We start from the raw sequence: 20,834 nt of genomic DNA, 5'->3' as shown, positions 1-20,834 counted from the left end.
AGGGTGGAGAAGAGGAAGAAGATGCGTCGCGGTCATCAATTTCCAATTCGCCGCGGGAAGCACCCGAGACCCCCGAGCACGCTTAACCCAAAAAACTTCGCGTTTCCCGCAACTCCATTACCACATCTCAGAGCTTGGAGAAGACATCATCTCACAATCTATCGCCTCCACCTCCTTTCAATTCGATCCTTCATCCGACCGCAAGATATAAGCCTGCGATCGATCGCTGCTCTCACGCCCTCGTATTTCTGCTCGGGACCCCGACAGAACGACAGCATGTACGTTCTCAATGCCGCTCACAAGATCACTCCATGGTCTGGTCACCACGACTAACATTACATCAAGGTTCGCCTTACGCCGTGTCGCCGTGCGCGCAATCTCGCAGCAGCCATCCCGCCAGTTCTCCGCCATCAAATCCGTCCCTCGCATTTCGCCTTTCCAAACCCAAAAGCCATCGGTCTATCGGTCATTCCACCAGTCATTAAGATGGGCAGCTGAGGAGGACAAGAAGGAGGCGAGTCCGGCGGAGGCACAGGACCCAAGTGAAACAGTCACAGTTGAGCCGAGCGCGGAAGAGCAAGCAGCAGAGATCAAAGAGGAGAGCATCGCCACTCCTGAAGTTGCAGATGCGGCGGGTTCGTCCACCACCGAAAACAACAGCGCAACCGAGACCGTCAAGGAGTATGCTTCCGATGCCGCCGAGACCGTCCAGGAGTATGCCTCCGATGCCGCCGAGACTGTCAAGGACGCTGCCGCCAGCGTCGCGCAGACCTTCAGCTCGCCTCCACAAGAGCGCACCGAGCGCGGCGAACGTCCCCAGCGCAGCGACCGTGGCGACCGTGGCGAGCGTACTCCTCGCGCTCCTCGACAATGGGAGGATCGATCGGAGGGCAACCCTCCAAGCAAGATCCTCTACGTGGGCAACCTTTTCTTCGAGGTGACCGCGCCAAAGCTCGAGGCCGCGTTCGGACGATTCGGCGAGGTCGTATCCAGCAAAGTTGTCACAGATGCTAGGGGTCTGAGCAAGGGTTTCGCATTCGTCGAGTTTTCGGACCAAGAGGCTGCCAACCGGGCAAAGCAAGAGCTGAACCACACTGAATTTGAGGGCCGTCGCTTGTCGGTACAGTACCACCTCAAGAAGGACCGTCGTGAGGGCGGTTTCTCTCCTCGTGAGGGCGGAACCAGAAATAAGCCAAGCAAGACTCTCTTCATTGGCAACATGTCTTACCAGATGAGCGATCGCGATTTGAATGGTGAGCACATCGCCTTCTGAAGTTCAGGTGAGCCCTGCGTCTAACATTTTCTCCAGATCTGTTCAAGGAGGTTCGAAACGTTCTCGATGTGCGTGTCGCCATTGATCGCCGCAGTGGACAGCCCAGAGGTTTCGCACACGCGGACTTTATCGACATGGAGAGTGCAAAGAAGGCAAAGGAGTTGTTGGAGCAGAAGTCGGTCTACGGTCGCCAGCTCCGCATCGACTACAGCAGAGATTCTGGTGATAACAAGTCCAACAGCAGCCCGTTCTCTGATTGAGATGTGGCTACGGATGAAGGATAGGCCAGTTGTGCTGGCGTGGGAGTTACTTGCACAAGCTTAAGAGATGCTCAGCAAAGCTCATCGGCAGCTTCGAACCTCGAGGCTTTGCCGGGCTTGGTCTCACTGTGCCGGAGGTCGAGATTGACAAAGACGTGGGCATGAATACAATGTGCGTACCTGAAGACTGTACAATACTGTTAACATAGAGACGGTGTGGTGCAAAGAAGCAGCCGCAGTGACAGACACTGAACAATACTCTCCAACTCGACGCAATCGTTTATCTGTGGCCCTCCAAATGTTTTCGACGCTCCTGCTGGCTAAAAAGCAGATACATATAGTACCTCCGAGGTCCCGAAAGTCCACTGCACAATGCCCACCGCAGTGGCATCGAGTGTGCGGCGTGAGCTGGAGGGCAGAGGTTTGACGGCAAGGAGTCATTCAATGATACTGGCAGAACCGGAGCTATCGGAACCGAGCAGGAGAATATACGAATGTTTCCGCTTCCTTTTCGCATACTTGTTACTTGACCACGGATTTGTTCCTAAGCGGGCTCGTCGTCCGAGTCCTCTCCGTAAAACCCCATTGAAAATCCGTACCCCTCGCCACGGCCACTTCGCGGGCAAGAGAAGAGATACTGGACCGGGTTCCACTCTCTCTTTGAATACCTCTATGGTCCCCTAAAAACGGCATTGGGCGTCTTGCAACTCAGTGGCTCAGAGTTTGTGGTTTGATCCGGAGCACGGAGGTACTCTTGGCCTTCCTAGGATTTTCCAAGGTCGGGCTCTTCCTCCGAGCCATCATTCGTTGACCTTCATCAACTCTCGTTGCCATGGTCTTTCATCACAAGCTCTGCTTTGCTTTCTCCATTTCAAACTCCCGCACCACTTCTTGCCAATCTCTCAAGTTTTGTCTTTGAAGAAAGAAGGACGGTACTGATATTACAGCACCCATGACGTTGGCGCCAACGAAACCCCAGAGAGCAGCTTCTTGTAACAGCCAGCCGTTGTGATAATGGACAAACAGAATTTCTACTCCAATGGACAAGCACATCATTCGGACGTAGATCCAGATTAAGCTTGATGCTTGCCAATTCTTGATCTGGGACTGGAGATGAGCGAGCCTTTCGTCGGTCGTGGTTTTATTACTCCCTTTCAAATCCTCCGGATCCGTTTGCTGCTCAGCTCCCATCATCTTGGACTTCATCCGAGTCTCTCGCGCTAAGGTCTTGCTTCTCTCTTCTGCCGATGTGAACCCCGCCGCGAGGATGTTTGCTGCACAGATCCCGTCTCGCAGAAAAAGCGGGGCTGAACAGCTCCCACTCCAACACGAGCTGCACGAGCATGGAAAAATTCGCTACCGCAATGGCTCGTGGTATCAGCCGATGTCCTAGAGCATTCGCACCAGGAACTTCCAGATGCCGTGGCGAATCACAAGCCTCGCCCCACTAAGACTGAGCTCAGTGTTGCTTGTCACAAAGCTTATTACCGGGAGTAAGTGAATGTGTTTCATCCAAGCTCGTATCGCACACAATAGCGACCGGGAAGAGAATCGAGATATTGCGATCGTTGGAGACATCGCTTGCTCATCGCTTCTGCCCGAAAGCATGCCGCCAACGCTTTGACGGCAAGATGTTCCGGCTTCGCGTCGGTGAGCCCTTTGGGAACTCATCGGCTAAGACACCATTCAGGCATTAGTGAGGCCAGAAGTCGAAACGCTTCATACTTCTACCCTGCAATGTATCTGCCCTGTTCGAACAAATGTCGGCAGTTCGCTCATGAAGAACTCGCATTAATACTGACTAGGGTCGATACTTCTTCTTGCTTTCGACCCTGGCATTGTCGCTGCAGCATATGGACTAATGCGGAAATGGCGTCTGCCGTCTTCACCAACGTCCGCGGCGCCATCATATCGACAATGTCCTTTGAATCGGTCGGCTGTCGAGAACGCAGCGAAACTCAAGCTTCTCAATTGCTTGTGATGGTCGAGATCTGCGGTAGTGTTGCTCTGCTCCGTTGGGCAACTCTAGGTGAATGAAGACCAGGAGCGCAATTAGTCCACCCCCTGGTAATTCGACCTGTGATCCTAGGGTGGAGTTGAGCGCGACAACTCCGGTTGTTGCTCTCGCGTCTCGTCAGAGGTCTAGAACCACAGGATCAGGTTAAGCAATATGATCAGACTTCCGAGCCAGACATCACACCACCTCGAATCAATATTGATGAGGCCATCGGTAGCGTCGTTGACAGAAGCCGCCATTCTTCCGTGTGAAGACGACACACATAAGACCGCCGTCGACTTCCCAACCTTCTGTTCTTTCCTACCTCGTCCAACTCAAAGAAAGACTTCGTATCCTCAAGAAGCATCTCCTACCGACGACACCAACATCTCAACGACAATGCAGACATTCAAGCTCTCGATCCTCCTCGGCCTGGTCTCGTCCGCTCTCGGCCTGGCTGCGGGCGATCCTTACAACCACAATACTGCGTACGGTGTAAGAAGCCATCCCTCCTTTGTCACCCAACGCCTCTTCTTGTCACTGTTCACTGATGTCGTCTCTAGGAATGCGATGTGTGGAGTCCAACGGCGACCTACGTGGACGATGGTTGCTGCATCATTTCCGGACGTCCCGGTTACGAACGTCTGAAAGTCCTGTGCGACCATGTACGTTACCTTGGACCTCCCTCTGTCCCGTCTCGCGCTGATACGATTTGTGTCTTCCCTCCCAGAACCATCGATGTGCCGCGCAAAACCATGCTTGTTCCCATGCTCCCGGGGCTGAGTTTGCGCTCTGCGATATATAGCCCTTGCGCTAGGTGGCCGGTATGCCACACTTGGGAGAGAGGTGATAGGAGAAGAGGAGGAGGTGTGTACCGTCGAGGTGGGCATGCCGGGCGGGCAGTCGACTCTGTATCTGGACGTGGTTCTATGTGCGTCAATTGGGCATCTTCGGTGGATATTGTCCATCACGAAAAAATCGACTTGTTCATTTCTTCTGACCTTGTTTCAAACTTCCGTTCATTATACCACGATCCAGTGTTCCAACAGCGTATGGTCACTCTGCAACACCTCCCGACATCCCCATCTCAGCCTTCGGTCGGAACCGTCTTTCGCCTCGGTGAGCGCAACCACCTACTCGAATACAATCTTATCCCACATCTCATTCGAGTACCTGCCCTTTAATTGCTCCAACGTCCATCCCTGCTTCTGCCCAATATCGGCTAGCGTAGCACGGAAGTCCGGAATCTGATCCTTGAACGCCACCTCCTTCATGTACTTCCTGGCCTCCATGCCCTTCCACGAGCATTGCTCCCACTCTTTCGCCCAGTGCGGCCGCACATTTCCGCCGTAACTCGTCCAAAGATCAACGACTCTCTGCGTGAAACCTTGCCACTCCTGATCCGATACTGCATCGGGGAGAGTGAGCACTTCGATCGACAGTGTGCCGAGATCGTTTCCATATTGAGGCGCCATGATTATGTCGCTGCCACCCATGATGCGCATCTCCAGCGCCACTCGCATCGCAGAGGAAGGGTCCTTGCCGGCTTCCGTGCCTTCGTAAACAAGTTTGATAACGTCCCACCAGGCACGTTGGACGATGCCGAAGTCTGGCTTGGATGCGTCGTCCTTACGAGGCGGCAAGGGAATCTGCAGCTCAAGATCGCGGACACGCATATTCTGGACGCCGCGGCGGAAATGAAGCCCATTCGGTAGGAGTGTCTTGAATGTTGGAGTCTTACTCTCTCCTACCGTTGGTGGTAGAGCGGCCATGGCCAGCGACGCGAGGAGCTGGGCTTGCCAGTATCCCGGAATGGCATTGAAGAAGGGAACGCCGGTGATGACGCCTCCAAGCCAGCCTTGTACCCACTGCAGAAATACGTTGGCGTCGTCAGGATAGTCCAGTACCCCGGCTGAGTCGCTCGTTGTGTTGAACGTGTTCGTCCACACTTTGCGCTGATATGGGAACCAGAACCATCTGAGCACGTTAGTTCGGTACGCTCGACCAGGGAAGGAAAATCACATACTCGCTGTAATAGTCGTCTGCAGCACGTCGCTTGAACTCCGCAGTCGCAGTCGAAATACGCTCAGCGGCATCCGGCGCATCATACCAATCACTGCGGAGAGCGACAGGAATGTCGCTCTTCTCCAGCGGTGGTACACCGAGCCCAACGTCCTCCTTCAGCGGTTTCATGATTGCGTATGTCATCGCGTCAAGTTCGAACGTGATGTGCGTTACAACGCCAAGGAGCCCAAATGCTCCAGCCGCAGCCGTGAGCATTTTTGGATCGTCCACCATTTGGAACTTCCCGTTGCAATCGATGTATTCAATTCGTCGGACATCTACATCAGAAGGGCAGAAGGGTTAGCGATGGCTCGGTCGCAGAGGGTATGGAAGGCTAGACTGAGATCTGCTGGCAGAGACCGAGATACAGCCCCGGACCGCCGCAGGCCTCGAGCGTCTCTCTTGCTTACAATCTGACAACGTTTTGTGAGACAATCCGGCACCGTGGCAGATAGGGCCATTAACGCCACCGATTGTGACCTGAAAGATTTTGATCAGATATGCGCTCAAACGAGTGGAGGAAAGCAACAGAATGCAAACTCACCTCGACGAGAATGACATCTGCCGGAAACGACCAAGCCTTGCCTGCAACGCTCCAACGCCGAAATTCTTCATTAGTAACAGCAACGCCAACTCGACAGAGTCGCTTCTTGCCTGGGACAGTCTCCTCCCTCAGTTCTATCGTCTTCAGTTCTGGCAGAGCTTGACTCTCCTCTGTCGGGACGACCGACATGGGATCAGGAAGCGTGTTGACCGTATGCAGATTCACAAACGAGATGAATACTTGGTTATCCTCGGAAAAGATCGAGCTCCAGCTGTGCCGATATCCAGCACATCGCACGCGATAACCTTTCTCAATGGCATAAAGAACGATGTTCTGCACGCCTCGCACTGTTGAGGGAAGGAAAGTGAACTTGGGCTTGTTCTTGACCGTCTGGCCCCAGTTTGCAAAGGGCACATTACTGTAGCACTTCAAGATGTCAGCCCGTGTTCAATGTGAAGACATGGTGTAAACTGACCTCCACAAACTTCCTTTCGTTCGCATCCTCGAACACGATAGGTAAGTCCTTGACATGCTTGTTTTTGGAATTCAGCGCATCCTTGACCGCGGCCTTGAGCTCACTCCCATCGCTCGCACAAAGGACGAGCTTTTTGAGCTCTGTGATCAGCGAAAAGTGATGGCGGACTGGCGGGCTCTTACGAGCGTTGACATCGAAACCTTTCGTGCCAATGACGTCTGTTGCAGCTTTGCCATCGACGAAGGCATCTATCTGTTTCCTCAATTGCTCGCTCTGGAGATCGGACAAAGCAGTCCCGAAAGCCAGCGTTTTCCGGAAGGTCTTCAAGAAGCCACGGATCTGGGTTTCAGGATCAAAAGTCTCCGCCAGCACAGGCTCAAGCACATCCTGCTTGAGTGCCGTGTAGTCGATGAGGTTGAAGACTTTGGTGTATTGATCGAGATGGTCCAGGATCTCCTGCAGAATGTGGGTACGTTCGAGATGTTCGCTGGCAAGCGGCGCGCGAGCAGTGGAACTCATGTTCATTACTGTAAGAGTGGCTGAGAATCACGGCAGATGCGTGGGTGCCTTCGAGGAGATCGATGCTAAAAGAAGATATGGTAAAGAAGCGAACTTTGGGGGGTACAGATGAGTCCTGTCACACATAGTAAGCACCATTACACCATGCCGCCGACAGCAACTCGACGCGTGGTAGTTGTGGCCCGCATTGTCAAGGGCAGGGACTGTTACAGGGTTTGAGGCGCCGATGAGGCGCCTCATAATAATAATCATCGCGTTGAAGCCCAGGTCGGGTCGAGGCGGTAGAGATTCCGGGGATTGAGAACAGGCCTGAGCTCGGTTTGGTCGCCCATCATCAGTCTCAGCATCAGAGACCGCGGAAATGCCGTGGAAACCGACAGGGACCTCCCTTGTAGCAGTGACTCGGCGGTTAACCAAAGTGATGTCGAAAGTAGAAATAGATGGCATCTTGATACGAGCGTTGTGCGCGGCCGTCGGATCCGTTCACGTGATCAGGAAGACCACGTGACGCTCTCCTCCGACCACAGGGCATCGTGAACCATCGTGTCACGACCTAAACGGTCCCCGCAAACTACGGCCTAGGTAAGGAAGATGAGTGAACGGTATCTGACATCTTGAATACCGCATCCGGAGCTCTCCCAGCGAGGGATCGGACACCGCTCGAGGCACCACGAAGTTCGTGAGGACATATCGAATGGGAAGCCGCACAAACATTCCTCTCGACCCTCCACCCAGTACTAGCAGAAGCGAGTAGCCGCTCCAGATGATCACTTTTGGAGCGCGCAAATGTTCAAGCCATCCTGGAGCCGCCTGATCTCATTTCTCCATCTTCGCCACGCCTCAAGTCTTCCTCTTGTCCGAACCGAGCTGTTGGAGCACTGCTTTAGCCGGCCAGACAAAGCCTAGTGCGTGACTGCTCTCGTCGTCGGTAGATGTCAGAAACTCGATGAGGGCCATGAAGGTGTAGCAAGACACAGCCGTCAACATGTGCCACCAGCCATGCAGCTCCAGTAGTATCCCCAGCGGCATACCGACGCCGTGCTTCCAGCGCGTCAGCGTCGAACAGAAATTGACATCGAGGCTCCAGAGGAAGTAGGCGAAGAGTGCGTTGCCTTTTCGGAGACACAATTAGCATGACCAGGCATTCAAGGCTGGATGTCAGCACTTACAAGTTGCAAAAGTGACTAGTCCAGACAGCTTCTCTTTGTGAACTGCCGGTCTTGACCCACTTTTGACCAATCCGTGCGTCATCCAGCCCACAGTGAGCGATAGCGAGAAGAAGATAATCACATGGAGGACAAATTCATCCGTCAGGCAGTGATAGATGACAAACGAGCTCAATCCGGTGGCGATGGTCGCGGCATTACGGCGTTGAACTTCGGGCGCGCGCTGAAAAGTGAAGAGTCGGATCAAAACGCAGCCCATTGCCAAGTGCATGGACATTTCATCCCCTGTTGCTACAGTCAGTCTTCTTGCAGATGCCTTCAAAGTCTGGAAATTGACTTACCCATCTGGGTGTGGTACTTCATCGTGGCGTGATAAAGTCCGGAAAAGATGCCAATACCCATGAGGCCCCAGTACGGAAGGGTGACTGTGGCGAGAGGTCCGACGCTCTGTCGCTTGTGGCGATACACTCCCTGGAGGCCATAGCCGACTAATAGCGATCGGGTTTTAGCTGGTCGTCCGTGTTCAGGAGATGAGCGGCGTACTGTATGCAAGGCTGGTCAAAGTATTGACAAACTCGGCAATGTACTTCGTGATGACATAGTCCTGGAAGGTTTCAGCACCGACTGTGATGTCCTTGACACGGGATTAGTTACCTCCTCACAAAAGCTGTGTGGAGCTTGTGTCAGTGATGGTCAGGTCAGACGACAAGCATTGGCAAACGCACTTGACCGCTGAAGTTTGTGGACCCCAGTATGGAGACGCCGCAGGCTCCTGGTAGCCAATGGATAGGTTCATGATTGGAGTGAAATTCGAGCTCTGCGTCGGCGATGTATGCTGGAAAAGAGCAGAGGAATCGACCAGAATGGCAGAATCAGACCGGGAGAGACGACCCATGGAGGAAGGAATGCAGGGCATATGAGATTGCAAGGTCTCCTGTCCTGACCGACTGGGCGCCATTCGCTTCGTTTATGTGCGACTGGCAACCTTGGCATGATAGTAGCGTGCGGCTGCATCTCCACGACGGAAGTATGTCCCTCCAGCTGGCGCAGTGTCAGGCTCAGTCCGAATACGACGAATCGCCATGAACCTGGCCGGAGCAACATGTCTGTCACGAGCAGATGCTTACCCGCCCAGATGAAAACAACTTCTGCGTGGGTGTCAGCCAAGACTCCCTTGCATGCTTGTATGACGAGGGTCCACTTTGTGCAACACGCCGTGTCCAAAGCCAGCCACGGTCTCGGATGGGTCTTAAATGAGAGGCATTCTCGGTGACGTTTCTTCTGCTGCCTTTCAAGACGATGTTCGACCATGCAACACTCACACGATCCAGACATGCGCCGCAGAGATCACCACATGGGCGTCAGTCTTCGGGCGACGCACCTCTTTGGACCCGTGGCCAGACACAAGATGATCCTGACGCAGACGATTGTGTGTCTACGGCGCATCGTCAGAGGAGTAGATAGTCTTGCAATGAGCCAGCAGCTCAGAACCCTCATCATTACCTTCGCGACCTACTACGCACCTTCTGTGCAAGCACGGCCATCGCCAAAATGGGTCATAGCTCGTTAGTCGTGGCTCTCCTGGTGCTCTCGATGGCCGGTCCATCCTTTGCCGCCCGAATTCCATCATGGGATGATCTCTTCGTCCGGTATTTTCCCCTCCTAAGCGACAACTTCCGCTCGGCTCTCCACGACAATTGCACCACAGAGTACAACAACTTCCTGCGCGGGAGCCTGCCTGGACAAGAGCAAACGTCTCTGCTCGTCTCTTCGGCCCTGGCAACTTGTATCATGGACTCCAAGTACGTTACCTCGGCCATGCTTGCGAACATGCAGAGCGCCGGGGTGTTGCTTGGCATACTGCCAACAGTGCTTGCTATGCTTGGGTCCAACACCGTAGAGATCGCTCTGATTAGCTTACGGCGTCCGCTATTTGCTGCATGTCTTGCAGCCGCGTCACCCGCCGCATCGCCCGTCCACGGTTCCCAGTTCTACGATCCGATCGCTGCGCTCAAGCAGCGTGCTGGGCATGTCAAGATTCCTGGGTTTGGCCCAATGGTGCGATCGATCGTGGTGACAGTCGAGTGGCTCCTCGTCCTCGCGGCTCTGGGGAATGTGGTGGAATTAGGTATGGAATTGGGGGTCTGGACCGTCAGCTCCTGGGCGACTAAGCAAAGGTACCTGCCGTTGCTCTGGACTGTTTCTGTGCTCATCGTTCACCTCGCTGGCAGTGCGAGCTTCCGCTTGCGCGCACATATGCGGCAGCCGAATGGTCATGGCCCGATCCCTTTCTATTCCCGCATAACGTACTGGCTTATGGACGAATTTACACCATGCGCAGAGCAGACGCCGACACTAGTCGTCTGGAAGCAGGAAACCATTCTTTTCCTGTTGATGTCGTGGTGTACCACTACGCTGACAGTAGTGCACATTGTGTACGGCGTCCTGATGCTTTCAAGCTTGTTGTTCATCTCCGTGGAGGATGCGTTGTCGGTAGTGGGCCGATACTTAATCTCCGCGCTGATCTGCCGCGCTTTGCTCGCCTTCGAGCTCCGTGGAATGTCCAAATCATCGGCTGTACAAGATTTTGACTACAGTGATGAAAGCGACACTTGAAGCAAATCGGGTTGTGGTGTTTCTGCAGCCGGGCGATATCTAGTCGTCGCTGACTAGCGTGTGACCCTTCTGGGCGACGCGGCGTACTGCCCTTCCACGGCCACAGGCATGGAACCACTTCCGCGATCGTGGGTGCCTATATTCTGACTGGGGATATTGGTCGACATTGCGCTGGGTCCGGCACCAAGGAAGCCCTTTTTAGCGCGCTGCAAGGCTACGATCGGGTGTTTCGTCCTTTCATGGAGCAGGTGCAGGAGAGCATTGCGCCAGCGACTGGATACTGGACTAAGCTCCCGACTTCTCCACTGGGAATCGCGATGCTGAACTTCCTGCTGGGATTGGCGGCGTTCTTCAGGTCGGATGCTTTCGCCAAGTTGCTGGACAAGGATGTCAAGGGGTGGAACCTGCCGGAGTATGAGGACATGGACCGTCGGGCCTCAAATAAGAAATCGACTCATCAGGCGATATCGAATGTAGCGATCCCACGTCGACTGCTCCCTGAAAACTCGTTCGCTCGTCTGATACTAGGATATGCAGCGGCGGCTTGGTCCGCGTTAATGAATTCCAACGGGGAGCGGCCTTCGAGGCTGTGTGCCTGTCTCATGACTGTTCGACATACCTTTCCTGCCTTCAATGTGCAAGTAGTTTAGCATGCCTTGCCAACTTCCCTGTACGACCATATAGCACATCCTCCTCACTTACCTGTACGCCTCCGCCGATGCTCGTTTCTGCAGCTCATCAGCACCGCTTTCTCTTGCGATCCGCATGAAGCTTTTATCCGCTTCCAATCAACCCATCGAGCGCGTGCAGCTTCGCGGGGATGGACCCACGACGTTACTGGAGCTCCATCACACAGCATCTCCCAATAAGATCGAGCAGACGACCTCGATTGTTCACGTCTTGCTTCCTGGTCGCATGAGGCTTCCTTGTTCTGCTCCCTCATCTTTACAACGCGCACCTTCATCCAATATAGATGCTTGGAGATCCAGAACTTTGGCTCATGCCTATACTCGAAATATCCATCGAAATGCAACTCCCATATGATGTATCTGTAGAGTATTTTCAACAGCTTGTGTTCTGTCTTTCGTTCATCGTCGTCGTCGTCGCGCATCACGAGATCATCGCAGAGGTGATAGATTTCCTGCATCTTGTTGAGGAGATTGACGGGATGGCTGTCCGTTTTTGTTCGCATCTCTTCAATCATTGGCGCCCAAAACCCTGGGGATACGGACTCACCTGAGACGAATCCTAGGATGTCGACAACGTCGATGTTTCTCAGACGACGAAGCGGCTGTAGTGGATTCAAGATGGCGGGATGCGCGATACCTCTGTCAGGATGGGTCGCCGCAGAGGTGAACTTGACCTTCAACTCCTGAAGGGAATGCCCTTCCATGAGAAAGGAAACAAGCGTATGGATACATGACCTCGCAAACACCGCGCTGCCGACCATAGGTGCGCCATAATAATACTCCTCGCGATTCCCTACGACATGCACCTCAATGTGCAGACGCTTCACCTGACGTAGGTAGGAAGGATATGCGACACGTCCGTTTGGTATGTGTTCGAATTTGGTCATTTTGGCCTTGTAGACACCTTGGTTGTGGATCTGAACAGTCTTACGCAGCTCCGGGGTGGTTGTAGGATACCCGTACGATGTGCCAGGAACCGTCTCCCAATCGGCATGGAGAAGAATGTTGAAGGGCTGCTCAGCGTTCGCCGGGCATGTCAGAAGTCCCGCTGCTTCGTGGTGAATCTGGTGGCAAGTTGAAAGGATTTCAGGATGACAGGAGCTGAAGCATGCGGAGGGCGACTGGCGGATGGTTCGAGGCGGCAAGGTCAGAAGATGCTCGTATATCAGATTTCGCATCTCGGGCGGCAGGTCCAAGAAGCGGAAAGTGGTTGGACCATTATCCGCGGATGTCGAGCTGCTGCCATGTGCGCTGTCGTGAGTTTGCAGGTAGTGAGCTTCCATGATACCGATTGAGACGTCTTGAATCGGAGTATTTGTCCTTGCCCAGCGTTGTAGGGATGTCTCAGTCGCTTGCCGATCGCATCATGATCTTGCGTATCAGTACGGCTTTGGACTGAGAGCTACCTGATGATGTCCAAATTTGTGAGATTTCGAAAAGTAGAGGTTTGATGAATGTCGAAGCCGGACAAATGTGCCCTTGGTGCTAGATGGCTTGGCCCAGACTAGCTTCGATCTAAGCGCCTAGTGCGGAGTCTATTTGCATGGGGTCGCCAAGTTCTCTCACGACCACACGCATCATCATTCACAATCCTTCCCTACCGGTCCCACAATGCGGTCTATTGGTAAACTTCTACTCCTCGACGACGGAATTGTAACAATTTGGACCGCACATGGCTGTCAGGCGGTCCCGACAAGACCAGGTGACAAGCCTTTGGCATTATCATATCCGCCGAGCCAGCATCAGCCTCGCCATCTCGTCTTCCTGGCCTAGACTGTAGGAGCGAGCGGAAGAACCGACGTTCGAACCGCGTCACGAATCCTGGAGCTGAAGGAATGCCGATATGGTATTATTGCATCGCCGCATGCCGACAACTCACGAAACTCCAGGGTCGTGCCTGTCAGCACGCTCCGCCAGACACAATGGCCTTGTCGTGACGTCGTCGCAGCCATCGTTCCCATGCACAGATGCGTCGTCCTTCTCTGCACTCCATGCTCCCTGTCAGAGCAACTTCCCACATGATCCGAGCGCTACAGCATTCGCCTCAGCACTGGCTCGTCCTTTCGCACGCCCCTCTATCCCATTCACTTTGACCTCTTTCTCACTCTTCCGTAAGAATACCAGGCAGTGCCACTAAGACGGAAGGGTCATATCCATCCCAAATACCAGACCACTCTCGAGACTTCCTGCTGTACCGATTCGCATTTGACCTGCGTTTGGGATGGGCCTCGTCAAAGGTGTCACACGCGATGTGAAGATGGCGGGTATCCTAAAAAACACTCAATTGTTGTGCTGACTGAGAGCAAGCGGCTTCTGCCCACCTGAGAAACCCTACTGCCGTAAATCAGGCAACACTCGCAATTGTTACAGCTGCTTACCGGCTACGTGTAAGTGCTCCCATCACGATCTCGAAACCATACACCGCTAAGTACAATACACTAATCATCTGTGGGGATCCCGTTGACTGCTGCACCAAGATTTGCGACGTGTAGTCTCAGACCTGCAAGTAATGTGGCGCCTCTTCTGTCTGTTCAATTGCATTGCAGCTGTCTCAACGCAGTATCTTTGGGCGTACAAGCAGTGTTTCGAAGGACGGATTCGGGGAAAAGCAGATTTTGGATTCGACAAGGATCTTGTATCGCGAGACTACTTCTAGGTTCACATCGCAGTCAACGCAAGCATGCCATAGCTGATACCACAACCCCACAGCCCCAATGATGTAGTATCTCACTGCCTCCACCAACAGCCACAACTCCAAGCCGAGTGCTCCGGAAAAAAGCTCACGCACATATCGTTGCCCGATCAAACGTCCAGTCTATTGAGGAGACTGACCCTTGCGACCCTTGCTAGAACCTAGCAGCGACAGCCGTGTTCCGGCTATGGAGGACCCGGCCAATCCGGGCAAGCCGCGGTATAGTCTTTCCCCTGTTTGTTTCTGAAGATGTAGCATGGTGGCCCAATTCCCTCTAGAGGTTCCATCATTCCTCCGTGTCCGTCGGGTATCTTGGCCAATTTGCACGGCGTTGTCTGCCAAATGACAAAGCAACCCAAGTCAGCGAGGCGGATCCGCAAACGAGTGGTGCTGCCAGGTTGATTGAACTCACAGAATAGCAAGGGGCATTGCGGCCCGCGTCGGGAGTGTTCGGGTCACCGGTGCAAAGGCCATATTTGTAGGGTGATCCTTCCCATCTGATGCAGCGCTGCAATGTCTCGGTCAGTACAATGACGAGAACAGGCTGGGGATTTGAGAGAAATGAGGAGAGGAAGAGAGGAAAACGTACCATAGATGCGAAGGCGACGGAAAGCGTCGAGAGGAAGACGGTGGACTTGAGAAGCTGCATTGTCGATCTTCGACTTGTGATTTGACGTTGCTGGATGGTGCCAGAGCGAGAGAGGGTACAGATGCGCAGGATCGAAGGAAGACGGTTGGGAAAGACGGTGGTCTTATATCCATGGGTGATACTACTCCGGCCAGTAACGCTGAGCCCAGGCGAGGCTGGAACATCCAGGGAAGTAAGAGAAAGAACCAGGTATGCCAGTTTACAGGACCGACGGCCTGAGGATCTGGGATGTCCTCTGAAGAGCTCGAATACGATGATGCGGGGAACAAGGTGGATGAACACACATGTGGGCCAAGGTCGTTTTGACGACGCTGCTCATAACCAAATGTCCAAGTTCATACCGGAAAGCCCGGAACGCATGGATGTCCTGCACATGTCCACTGTCCATGGCAGTCCTGGAGCCGTGTCGTTGCAGGCATTGCCCAATCACAGCCAAGACAGCCCTCGTCATCGCACGGAGGAAAAGGTAAGGCGGTATGAGGACCAGGGATCGACTGTGGTGCGTGAAAACGATTATCACGCACACGAAAACAGGCCTTTTTTGGTGTGTGCTGTTCGTAACGTTCGTGCGTATCCGGTGCGCAACGATATCGAAGAGGTATAGGCAGTCTGCGCCGCAGGCGCGATTTTTTTTCGATATGCGTATCCGTCGTTGCTCGTTCTTTACATCGGTACCGGTTCTATAGTTATGCGATATTCGTAAAGTAGAGAATACTCGATGTTGTTCGAGAAACTATGTTGTTTATATACAAATCCGAAGCTAAAAATCCGCAAAGTTAAGAATCCTACTAAGAATCCTACTTAGTTTGCTCTATATATACTCGATCGCGGCGAGAGTAGTATTTAATTAATGCTTATATATAGAGGTATTATATAGGCCTAACTTATATATACAAAAATGCGGTAGTTGCGATGTTATTGCTATTGTCCTACCGCTTTTGCATTACCTAAACCCTAACCCTATGCATAGTCTTAGCGAACCGGCTTTTATGTTACGACCAAAAGCACTAAATTGTCCGTTACGAACACTATCACGAACGTCACCAAGTCGATCCCTGATGAGGACATGGATGGCCTTGCTCGAAGACATCACGAATTTGTCAACTTGGAGGCTTTGATCGAGTCTGGAACGTGTCGTGTTCGTGCTATCTTCCCATATCGCATTCGTGCTAGCCTCGCCCCGTCGACGGCACTGCGAGCGAGGTCAAGCATATCCAAGCTTTGGAGCAATGCGGTCTTGTGCGGGTTCCCTCCCATCGGCGGCGTCCACGGTGTCAATCTTCCACCAAATCGTGGCACCTCACTTACCATTTCCGGCAATGTACGTCCACGGTTCAAGTCTCCGTCCTCTGAACTACACAAGCCAATATTGCCTCGCGATACTCCAGTAGCATCAAGTTACTCCATACCTTGCATCATCCCTCCGCAGAATCCATGGTATTCTTCCTCATTGCCCCTGCATCATCTGCATGTCCATCCAGTTGATCCACTTTTCCTCCTCGGTCGGAGAACGACGGCCCTTGCCAGCCTTGCGAGGAGCGGCAGGCGGTGGGTGGCCGTGGTCTGGCTCCCGAGGACCTGGCCAGTCTGGGCAAACTCCAACCTTCGCCCCACTCGGGTAGGTGTAAACATAACATGGCGGTCCCACGCCATGACTGTCTGAACCTCTGCACGGCGTGGTCTGTAAAGCGTTCGCGTTCCCGTCAGCTCGCGATTGTAAACGGGAGCGAAAAGACCTGAAGCGCTGCGATCCTGTCAATTGACCGACGTACCTTGTAGCAGAGGATGTCGGTGCCCGCATCCGGGGTGCGTGGATCGCCGGTGCAGCGGCCTTGGGGATCGCCGTCGCCTTCTGAGGGGAGGCAGTGCTGCGGTTTGTCAGCGTTGAAGCCAGAAATGTGGACTTGAGAGGAGGCTCATACACAGGACGCAAAAGCGACGGAAGAAAGCATCGAGAGGAGCAGAGTGGACTTGAGTAGATGCATGGTTGGTTTGTTCTTCTTGTGTTGAGCTACCTTGAGAGCTGGAATGTGAGTGTCAAGAGCGGACAAGTCAGGACTGGAGGAAAAAGACGAAAGGAAAAGGAAAGATGGAAAGAAGAGCGGTGCTACCGAGTGCCATCGCCAATCAGCCAGTCGGAACAGCGCTGGAGCCAGGACGCTCAATGTTTCAAAAATCTCACGCGGCGACGCTCATCCTCGCCTCGGGCCTCTTTCGGCTGGTGAAAACCGGGTCGTTGTGGAAATTGTCTTCGTCTTTGCATTTCGCACAGACCGAGAGGAGATCGCAACCTCACCGGCTGGGTATGAGACAGCCTCGTGGCCATCGATCCAGGACGACAGTAGTTTGATCTGGCAGGCCAAACGCCGAGATGTCCGCAAGACTCCGCCCGGAAGTTCGATTCCGTGAATTCAAGGACCGTGGGTTTGCTACCGAAGGAAAATCCAGCCGGTAACTGACAGTTGGGCGCATACCGAGAGGGGAATGTCACCGCCCCAGCATCATGCCGGCAACAGGTTCCGCACGCAATTGATCCCGTGCAGCGGTGCCAAGTCATGTAATGCCCAAGCGTGTATACAAGGGCTCCACAGGCATCATCGTTGCTCTTGAGCATTGAGCATTGACCCGAGGTCGCTGTCCGCAGTAGTCAGCCTTACTTGTCGAGAATGGTGAATCACGGGATGGTCAAGAAACTCTATGGTAATGATGCGAGGATATACCAATGATATGTCAGTTCTATGCTCTTCGTTTCATTTCGAAGTTCATAGATTGCGATGATGATCATCAGACATTACCAACGAGAAGGGGTAGGTGTACAAGTTTTCATCCTCTATGCCGCATTGCTGTGCGGAACCCCATGTCCTGTGTATGCTCGCTCGCTCGCTCAACCTCTCATCACAGAATCCTTGTCGTTGAAGACCGCAGCAATCGCGTCGCGAACTTCGAACTCTTCGACCACGGCGCCGAACCTAGCATGGAGTCAGTTAAAACGACATCTTGGACTCGAGTGGACGACAAAAGACTCACCCATAGCATCGGACCTTGCCCTCCAAGCCCTTCTTCACCCTCTCCACATCCTCCTCCACCAATTCGTTGACCCTCTCATGCCCGAAAATCATCGCCCACGCCATGATAGGTGTGATCTCGCCTTCCCGATCATACATGTTCCTCGGCAGGCGACTGCTCAAGTCTAAAAGCTTTCCCAACGCCGTAGGTGACATCTCCTCGGGCATCTGATGCGGATAGGGCTCCGCAGGACGGTCGATGATGTGGCTGAGTGGTGGCCCGGACGCCATTAGTGCGTGGCCGGACATGTGCTCGTGGAGGGCGTCGTCCGCGTTCTCCATGGGGTGATGGTGTGGTTGGCCGGTGGGATTATGTGAGCGGACGAGGAGGTATTGCATGTGGTCCATGCAGGGTCGTTCGAGCCTGTTGAGGAGAAAAGGTACGGTCAGCTGGGTGTTGTGACTGCGGGGTAGGTGAGTGATGGTGAAGGAGGTGGAGGATGTTGACGGCGGTGAGTGCGAAGAGAAGAAGAGAGGGAGAATCACCGACTAGCCTTGCGGCGGAGGCGAAGGGTAAGGGTCGGGGATTTGCATGGGTCTGCCGTGGGGATCATACGTCAAGACAAAGTCGATACCAATTTGATCGTAGTCCAGGCGGTTGTTGGGCAATTGTGCCATGTTCCGCATTGGCATACTCTGTGGTGGTGCCATCTGGCCTTGGTGCATACCCGGAATGGGATCGGGTGTTGGGCTGAAACCGGCACTATCGGATGCGCCGCGATAGCTTCCTGAAATACTGCCGCTCGAGCTGGGACCGTACGAGCTGTTCTCGTGCTTGAATCTGATCGGCGACGAGCCGAAGTCGTAGGAGATGCCGTGTTGTTGAAGGAGCTCTTTGAGACGTCTGTTCTCTTCGGCGATGGTGTCCCGCTCGCGAGTGGTCTGAGAGAAGGTCTCCTTGAGACGGAGGACCTCTTGCTCGAGAGCCTTGATGTACATCTCTTTGCGTTCGCGATGTGTTCTGCAATGGTCAGCGATATTCTGCGTGTGGGAATGATGATGCACATACCTCTGAGCTTGTCGATTGAGTTCTTGTCGTCTCGTCAAGGCGGGCTTGCTGTCGGGCTTGGGACCACGACGCTTTGCAGGTTGGCCGTCTGCACGGTGTTAGTAGTGGAATCCTGATGGCATGTCGAAAAGCAGCGGACCTTTTGTTTGCTTTTGCTCTGGAGTGATGTTCTTGTAGAATCCTAGGTCATGTAGAGGACTTCTGTCACTGCCGGGTGGGTTGGTATCTATAGGAAGTGCCACCACAGCCGGCGATAAAGAACCGCATCGAATGATCAAAAAATGTAGAAGAGGCATCACTTCAGATGTTCTCAACCAAATCGCTTGCCCATCCGATGCAGGCTCCAATATCGCAGGTGTAGAAGCAAAATTGTCAGTACATGTTGAAGGGTAATACGTGTACAACTCCTAAACCACCGACCGACCAGAGGAACAAATATCTGTGATCGGTGATCCAAGAGGATGTCAGGAAAACACTCACCATAGCCGACATCATGGCTCATGCCATCTGACATAGACAGACCATGAGGCTGATGGGCTGCGTGGAAAGTCGTCATGGTAGCTGGTCGTGCAGTTGAAGAAGGCGAAGAGTTTCGTTTGCGCTGGCCAGTGGTGTCAATGTCAGCTCGAGGAATTGGAATAGATTTGGTGTGATTGAAAGGGCAAGTGATGCTTGTGTTGGTTGCAAAGTGATGATTTGGGAGCAATCAATTGCAAAGTATTGGAAATGGTGTGTGTGAGGGAGAAGAAGGAAGAAGGGTGTCGAGAATGCCTCGTCTTGTGTACTCCAGCCGGAGGAGACAAACAGATGACGAATCGAGGTGAGAGATGGGCAGAGGTAGCGTTGCCTCTCGCAAGCGGCAATGTTCAGGGCAACTCAAATCACATAGCCCATGTTCCTGTCCTGCGTCGTCATGTCCTGGCGGAAGATCGAGTTCATGTTGCTCCGGTGCGAGGCATGACCACGTCCTCGGGGCGGACGAGCAGCTGACAGGATAACACGAGATGTGAAAGGGGAGCGATGAGAAGGCGATACAGCGCGATGGGCACGATGCAGGAGAGGTTGAGACTGAAAGGGAAATTGGGTAGGCTGACCTCGGTGGGACGCAGGAACCCGTCGACGTGGGTGAAACAACGCTGTCTCGACGTCGCAGAAGTTGGCCAACGGACGTTCACTGGATGGTGAGGCCGGTCGTCCAGGGACAAATTTGGAATGGTCGGTCCTTTGATCGTCGTTTGTGCTCGTCGGCGGAGGAAGCGAGGTTTGCTCGGTCGGTGGGTGAGACGTGCGTGCGGGTGGACAGACAGGAGGTGCTGGGCGAGGCGAGCGGAATGCGTGCGTACGGTGATGTGATCAGGTCGTACGCGGAGTGGTTCCTCGGGTGTGATGGAGACAGGTAGAAGGCAAATTTAGAGGTGATGTTGGAGTAGAAGAAGAGGAGGAGAGCGGAAGGGTGGAAGAAAAACGGGCGGGAGGAAAGTCAAGACAGTGGTACCAAACGGTAAGAGACAGACTGTCGGATGAGCGCGTGCGGGAGAAAGGGTCAGGTTGTTAAGGCAGGTAATGTAAGGTATGCGTGAATGCAAATGTCGAGATTCAAGACCGACTTTCTTCGCGACGAACACGCAATCGTGTAGAGCAATGGGCCTCGAGATCTCGAATCTAGATGCCACCGTGCCAATCAAGGCCGTTTGGTGGTTTGGTGATGAGTGGCTTGACTGCAGGGCTTGGATCGACTCCGCGATGATCTAGGCCCAGGGACTGAGTCTGCATCCTCCCCATGGAGCGACGACTATGTACTTGACACTCATTCGCAT

At 53.6% G+C, this 20,834-nt stretch overlaps 6 protein-coding genes across 6 annotated transcripts; 2 read left to right on the top strand and 4 right to left on the bottom strand.

The window, feature by feature from the left end:
• Window positions 1-121: 121 nt before the first annotated feature.
• MYCGRDRAFT_102763 (uncharacterized protein) lies at window positions 122-1,815 on the top strand (the record flags this gene model as incomplete). The annotated part of the gene is made up of 3 exons (XM_003857067.1): window positions 122-278; window positions 346-1,253; window positions 1,310-1,815. Coding segments are annotated over 3 exons (1,134 nt in total).
• Window positions 1,816-4,662: 2,847 nt separating this feature from the next.
• MYCGRDRAFT_33002 (uncharacterized protein) lies at window positions 4,663-6,575 on the bottom strand (the record flags this gene model as incomplete). The annotated part of the gene is made up of 4 exons (XM_003856518.1): window positions 4,663-5,506; window positions 5,556-5,871; window positions 6,004-6,073; window positions 6,138-6,575. Coding segments are annotated over 4 exons (1,668 nt in total), but the record flags the coding sequence as incomplete, so codon positions are not given.
• Window positions 6,576-7,971: 1,396 nt separating this feature from the next.
• On the bottom strand, window positions 7,972-9,093 carry MYCGRDRAFT_66898 (uncharacterized protein; the record flags this gene model as incomplete). Its single annotated transcript, XM_003856517.1, has 6 exons — window positions 7,972-8,243; window positions 8,301-8,582; window positions 8,639-8,785; window positions 8,841-8,901; window positions 8,952-8,964; window positions 9,023-9,093. 6 exons carry the CDS (start codon window positions 9,091-9,093, stop codon window positions 7,972-7,974), a joined length of 846 nt encoding a protein of 281 aa, XP_003856565.1.
• A 797-nt stretch (window positions 9,094-9,890) lies between these two features.
• On the top strand, window positions 9,891-10,913 carry MYCGRDRAFT_32463 (uncharacterized protein; the record flags this gene model as incomplete). Its single annotated transcript, XM_003857068.1, has 1 exon — window positions 9,891-10,913. One exon carries the CDS (start codon window positions 9,891-9,893, stop codon window positions 10,911-10,913), a length of 1,023 nt encoding a protein of 340 aa, XP_003857116.1.
• A 646-nt stretch (window positions 10,914-11,559) lies between these two features.
• MYCGRDRAFT_89842 (uncharacterized protein) lies at window positions 11,560-14,943 on the bottom strand (the record flags this gene model as incomplete). The annotated part of the gene is made up of 6 exons (XM_003856516.1): window positions 11,560-11,581; window positions 11,744-12,131; window positions 12,240-12,922; window positions 13,482-13,600; window positions 14,707-14,802; window positions 14,884-14,943. The coding sequence occupies 6 exons, from the start codon at window positions 14,941-14,943 to the stop codon at window positions 11,560-11,562; spliced, it is 1,368 nt and encodes a 455-aa protein (XP_003856564.1).
• Window positions 14,944-17,827: 2,884 nt separating this feature from the next.
• On the bottom strand, window positions 17,828-20,427 carry MYCGRDRAFT_66896 (uncharacterized protein; the record flags this gene model as incomplete). Its single annotated transcript, XM_003856515.1, has 7 exons — window positions 17,828-17,912; window positions 17,971-18,372; window positions 18,565-18,969; window positions 19,018-19,105; window positions 19,157-19,243; window positions 19,498-19,618; window positions 20,112-20,427. The coding sequence occupies 6 exons, from the start codon at window positions 19,571-19,573 to the stop codon at window positions 17,828-17,830; spliced, it is 1,143 nt and encodes a 380-aa protein (XP_003856563.1).
• Between the last annotated feature and the right edge of the window lie 407 nt (window positions 20,428-20,834).

The sequence above is a fragment of the Zymoseptoria tritici genome, chromosome 1, assembly GCF_000219625.1.
Source record: "Zymoseptoria tritici IPO323 chromosome 1, whole genome shotgun sequence".
Taxonomy (NCBI): domain Eukaryota; kingdom Fungi; phylum Ascomycota; class Dothideomycetes; order Mycosphaerellales; family Mycosphaerellaceae; genus Zymoseptoria; species Zymoseptoria tritici.
This window is presented reverse-complemented; position numbering and strand designations above follow the sequence as displayed.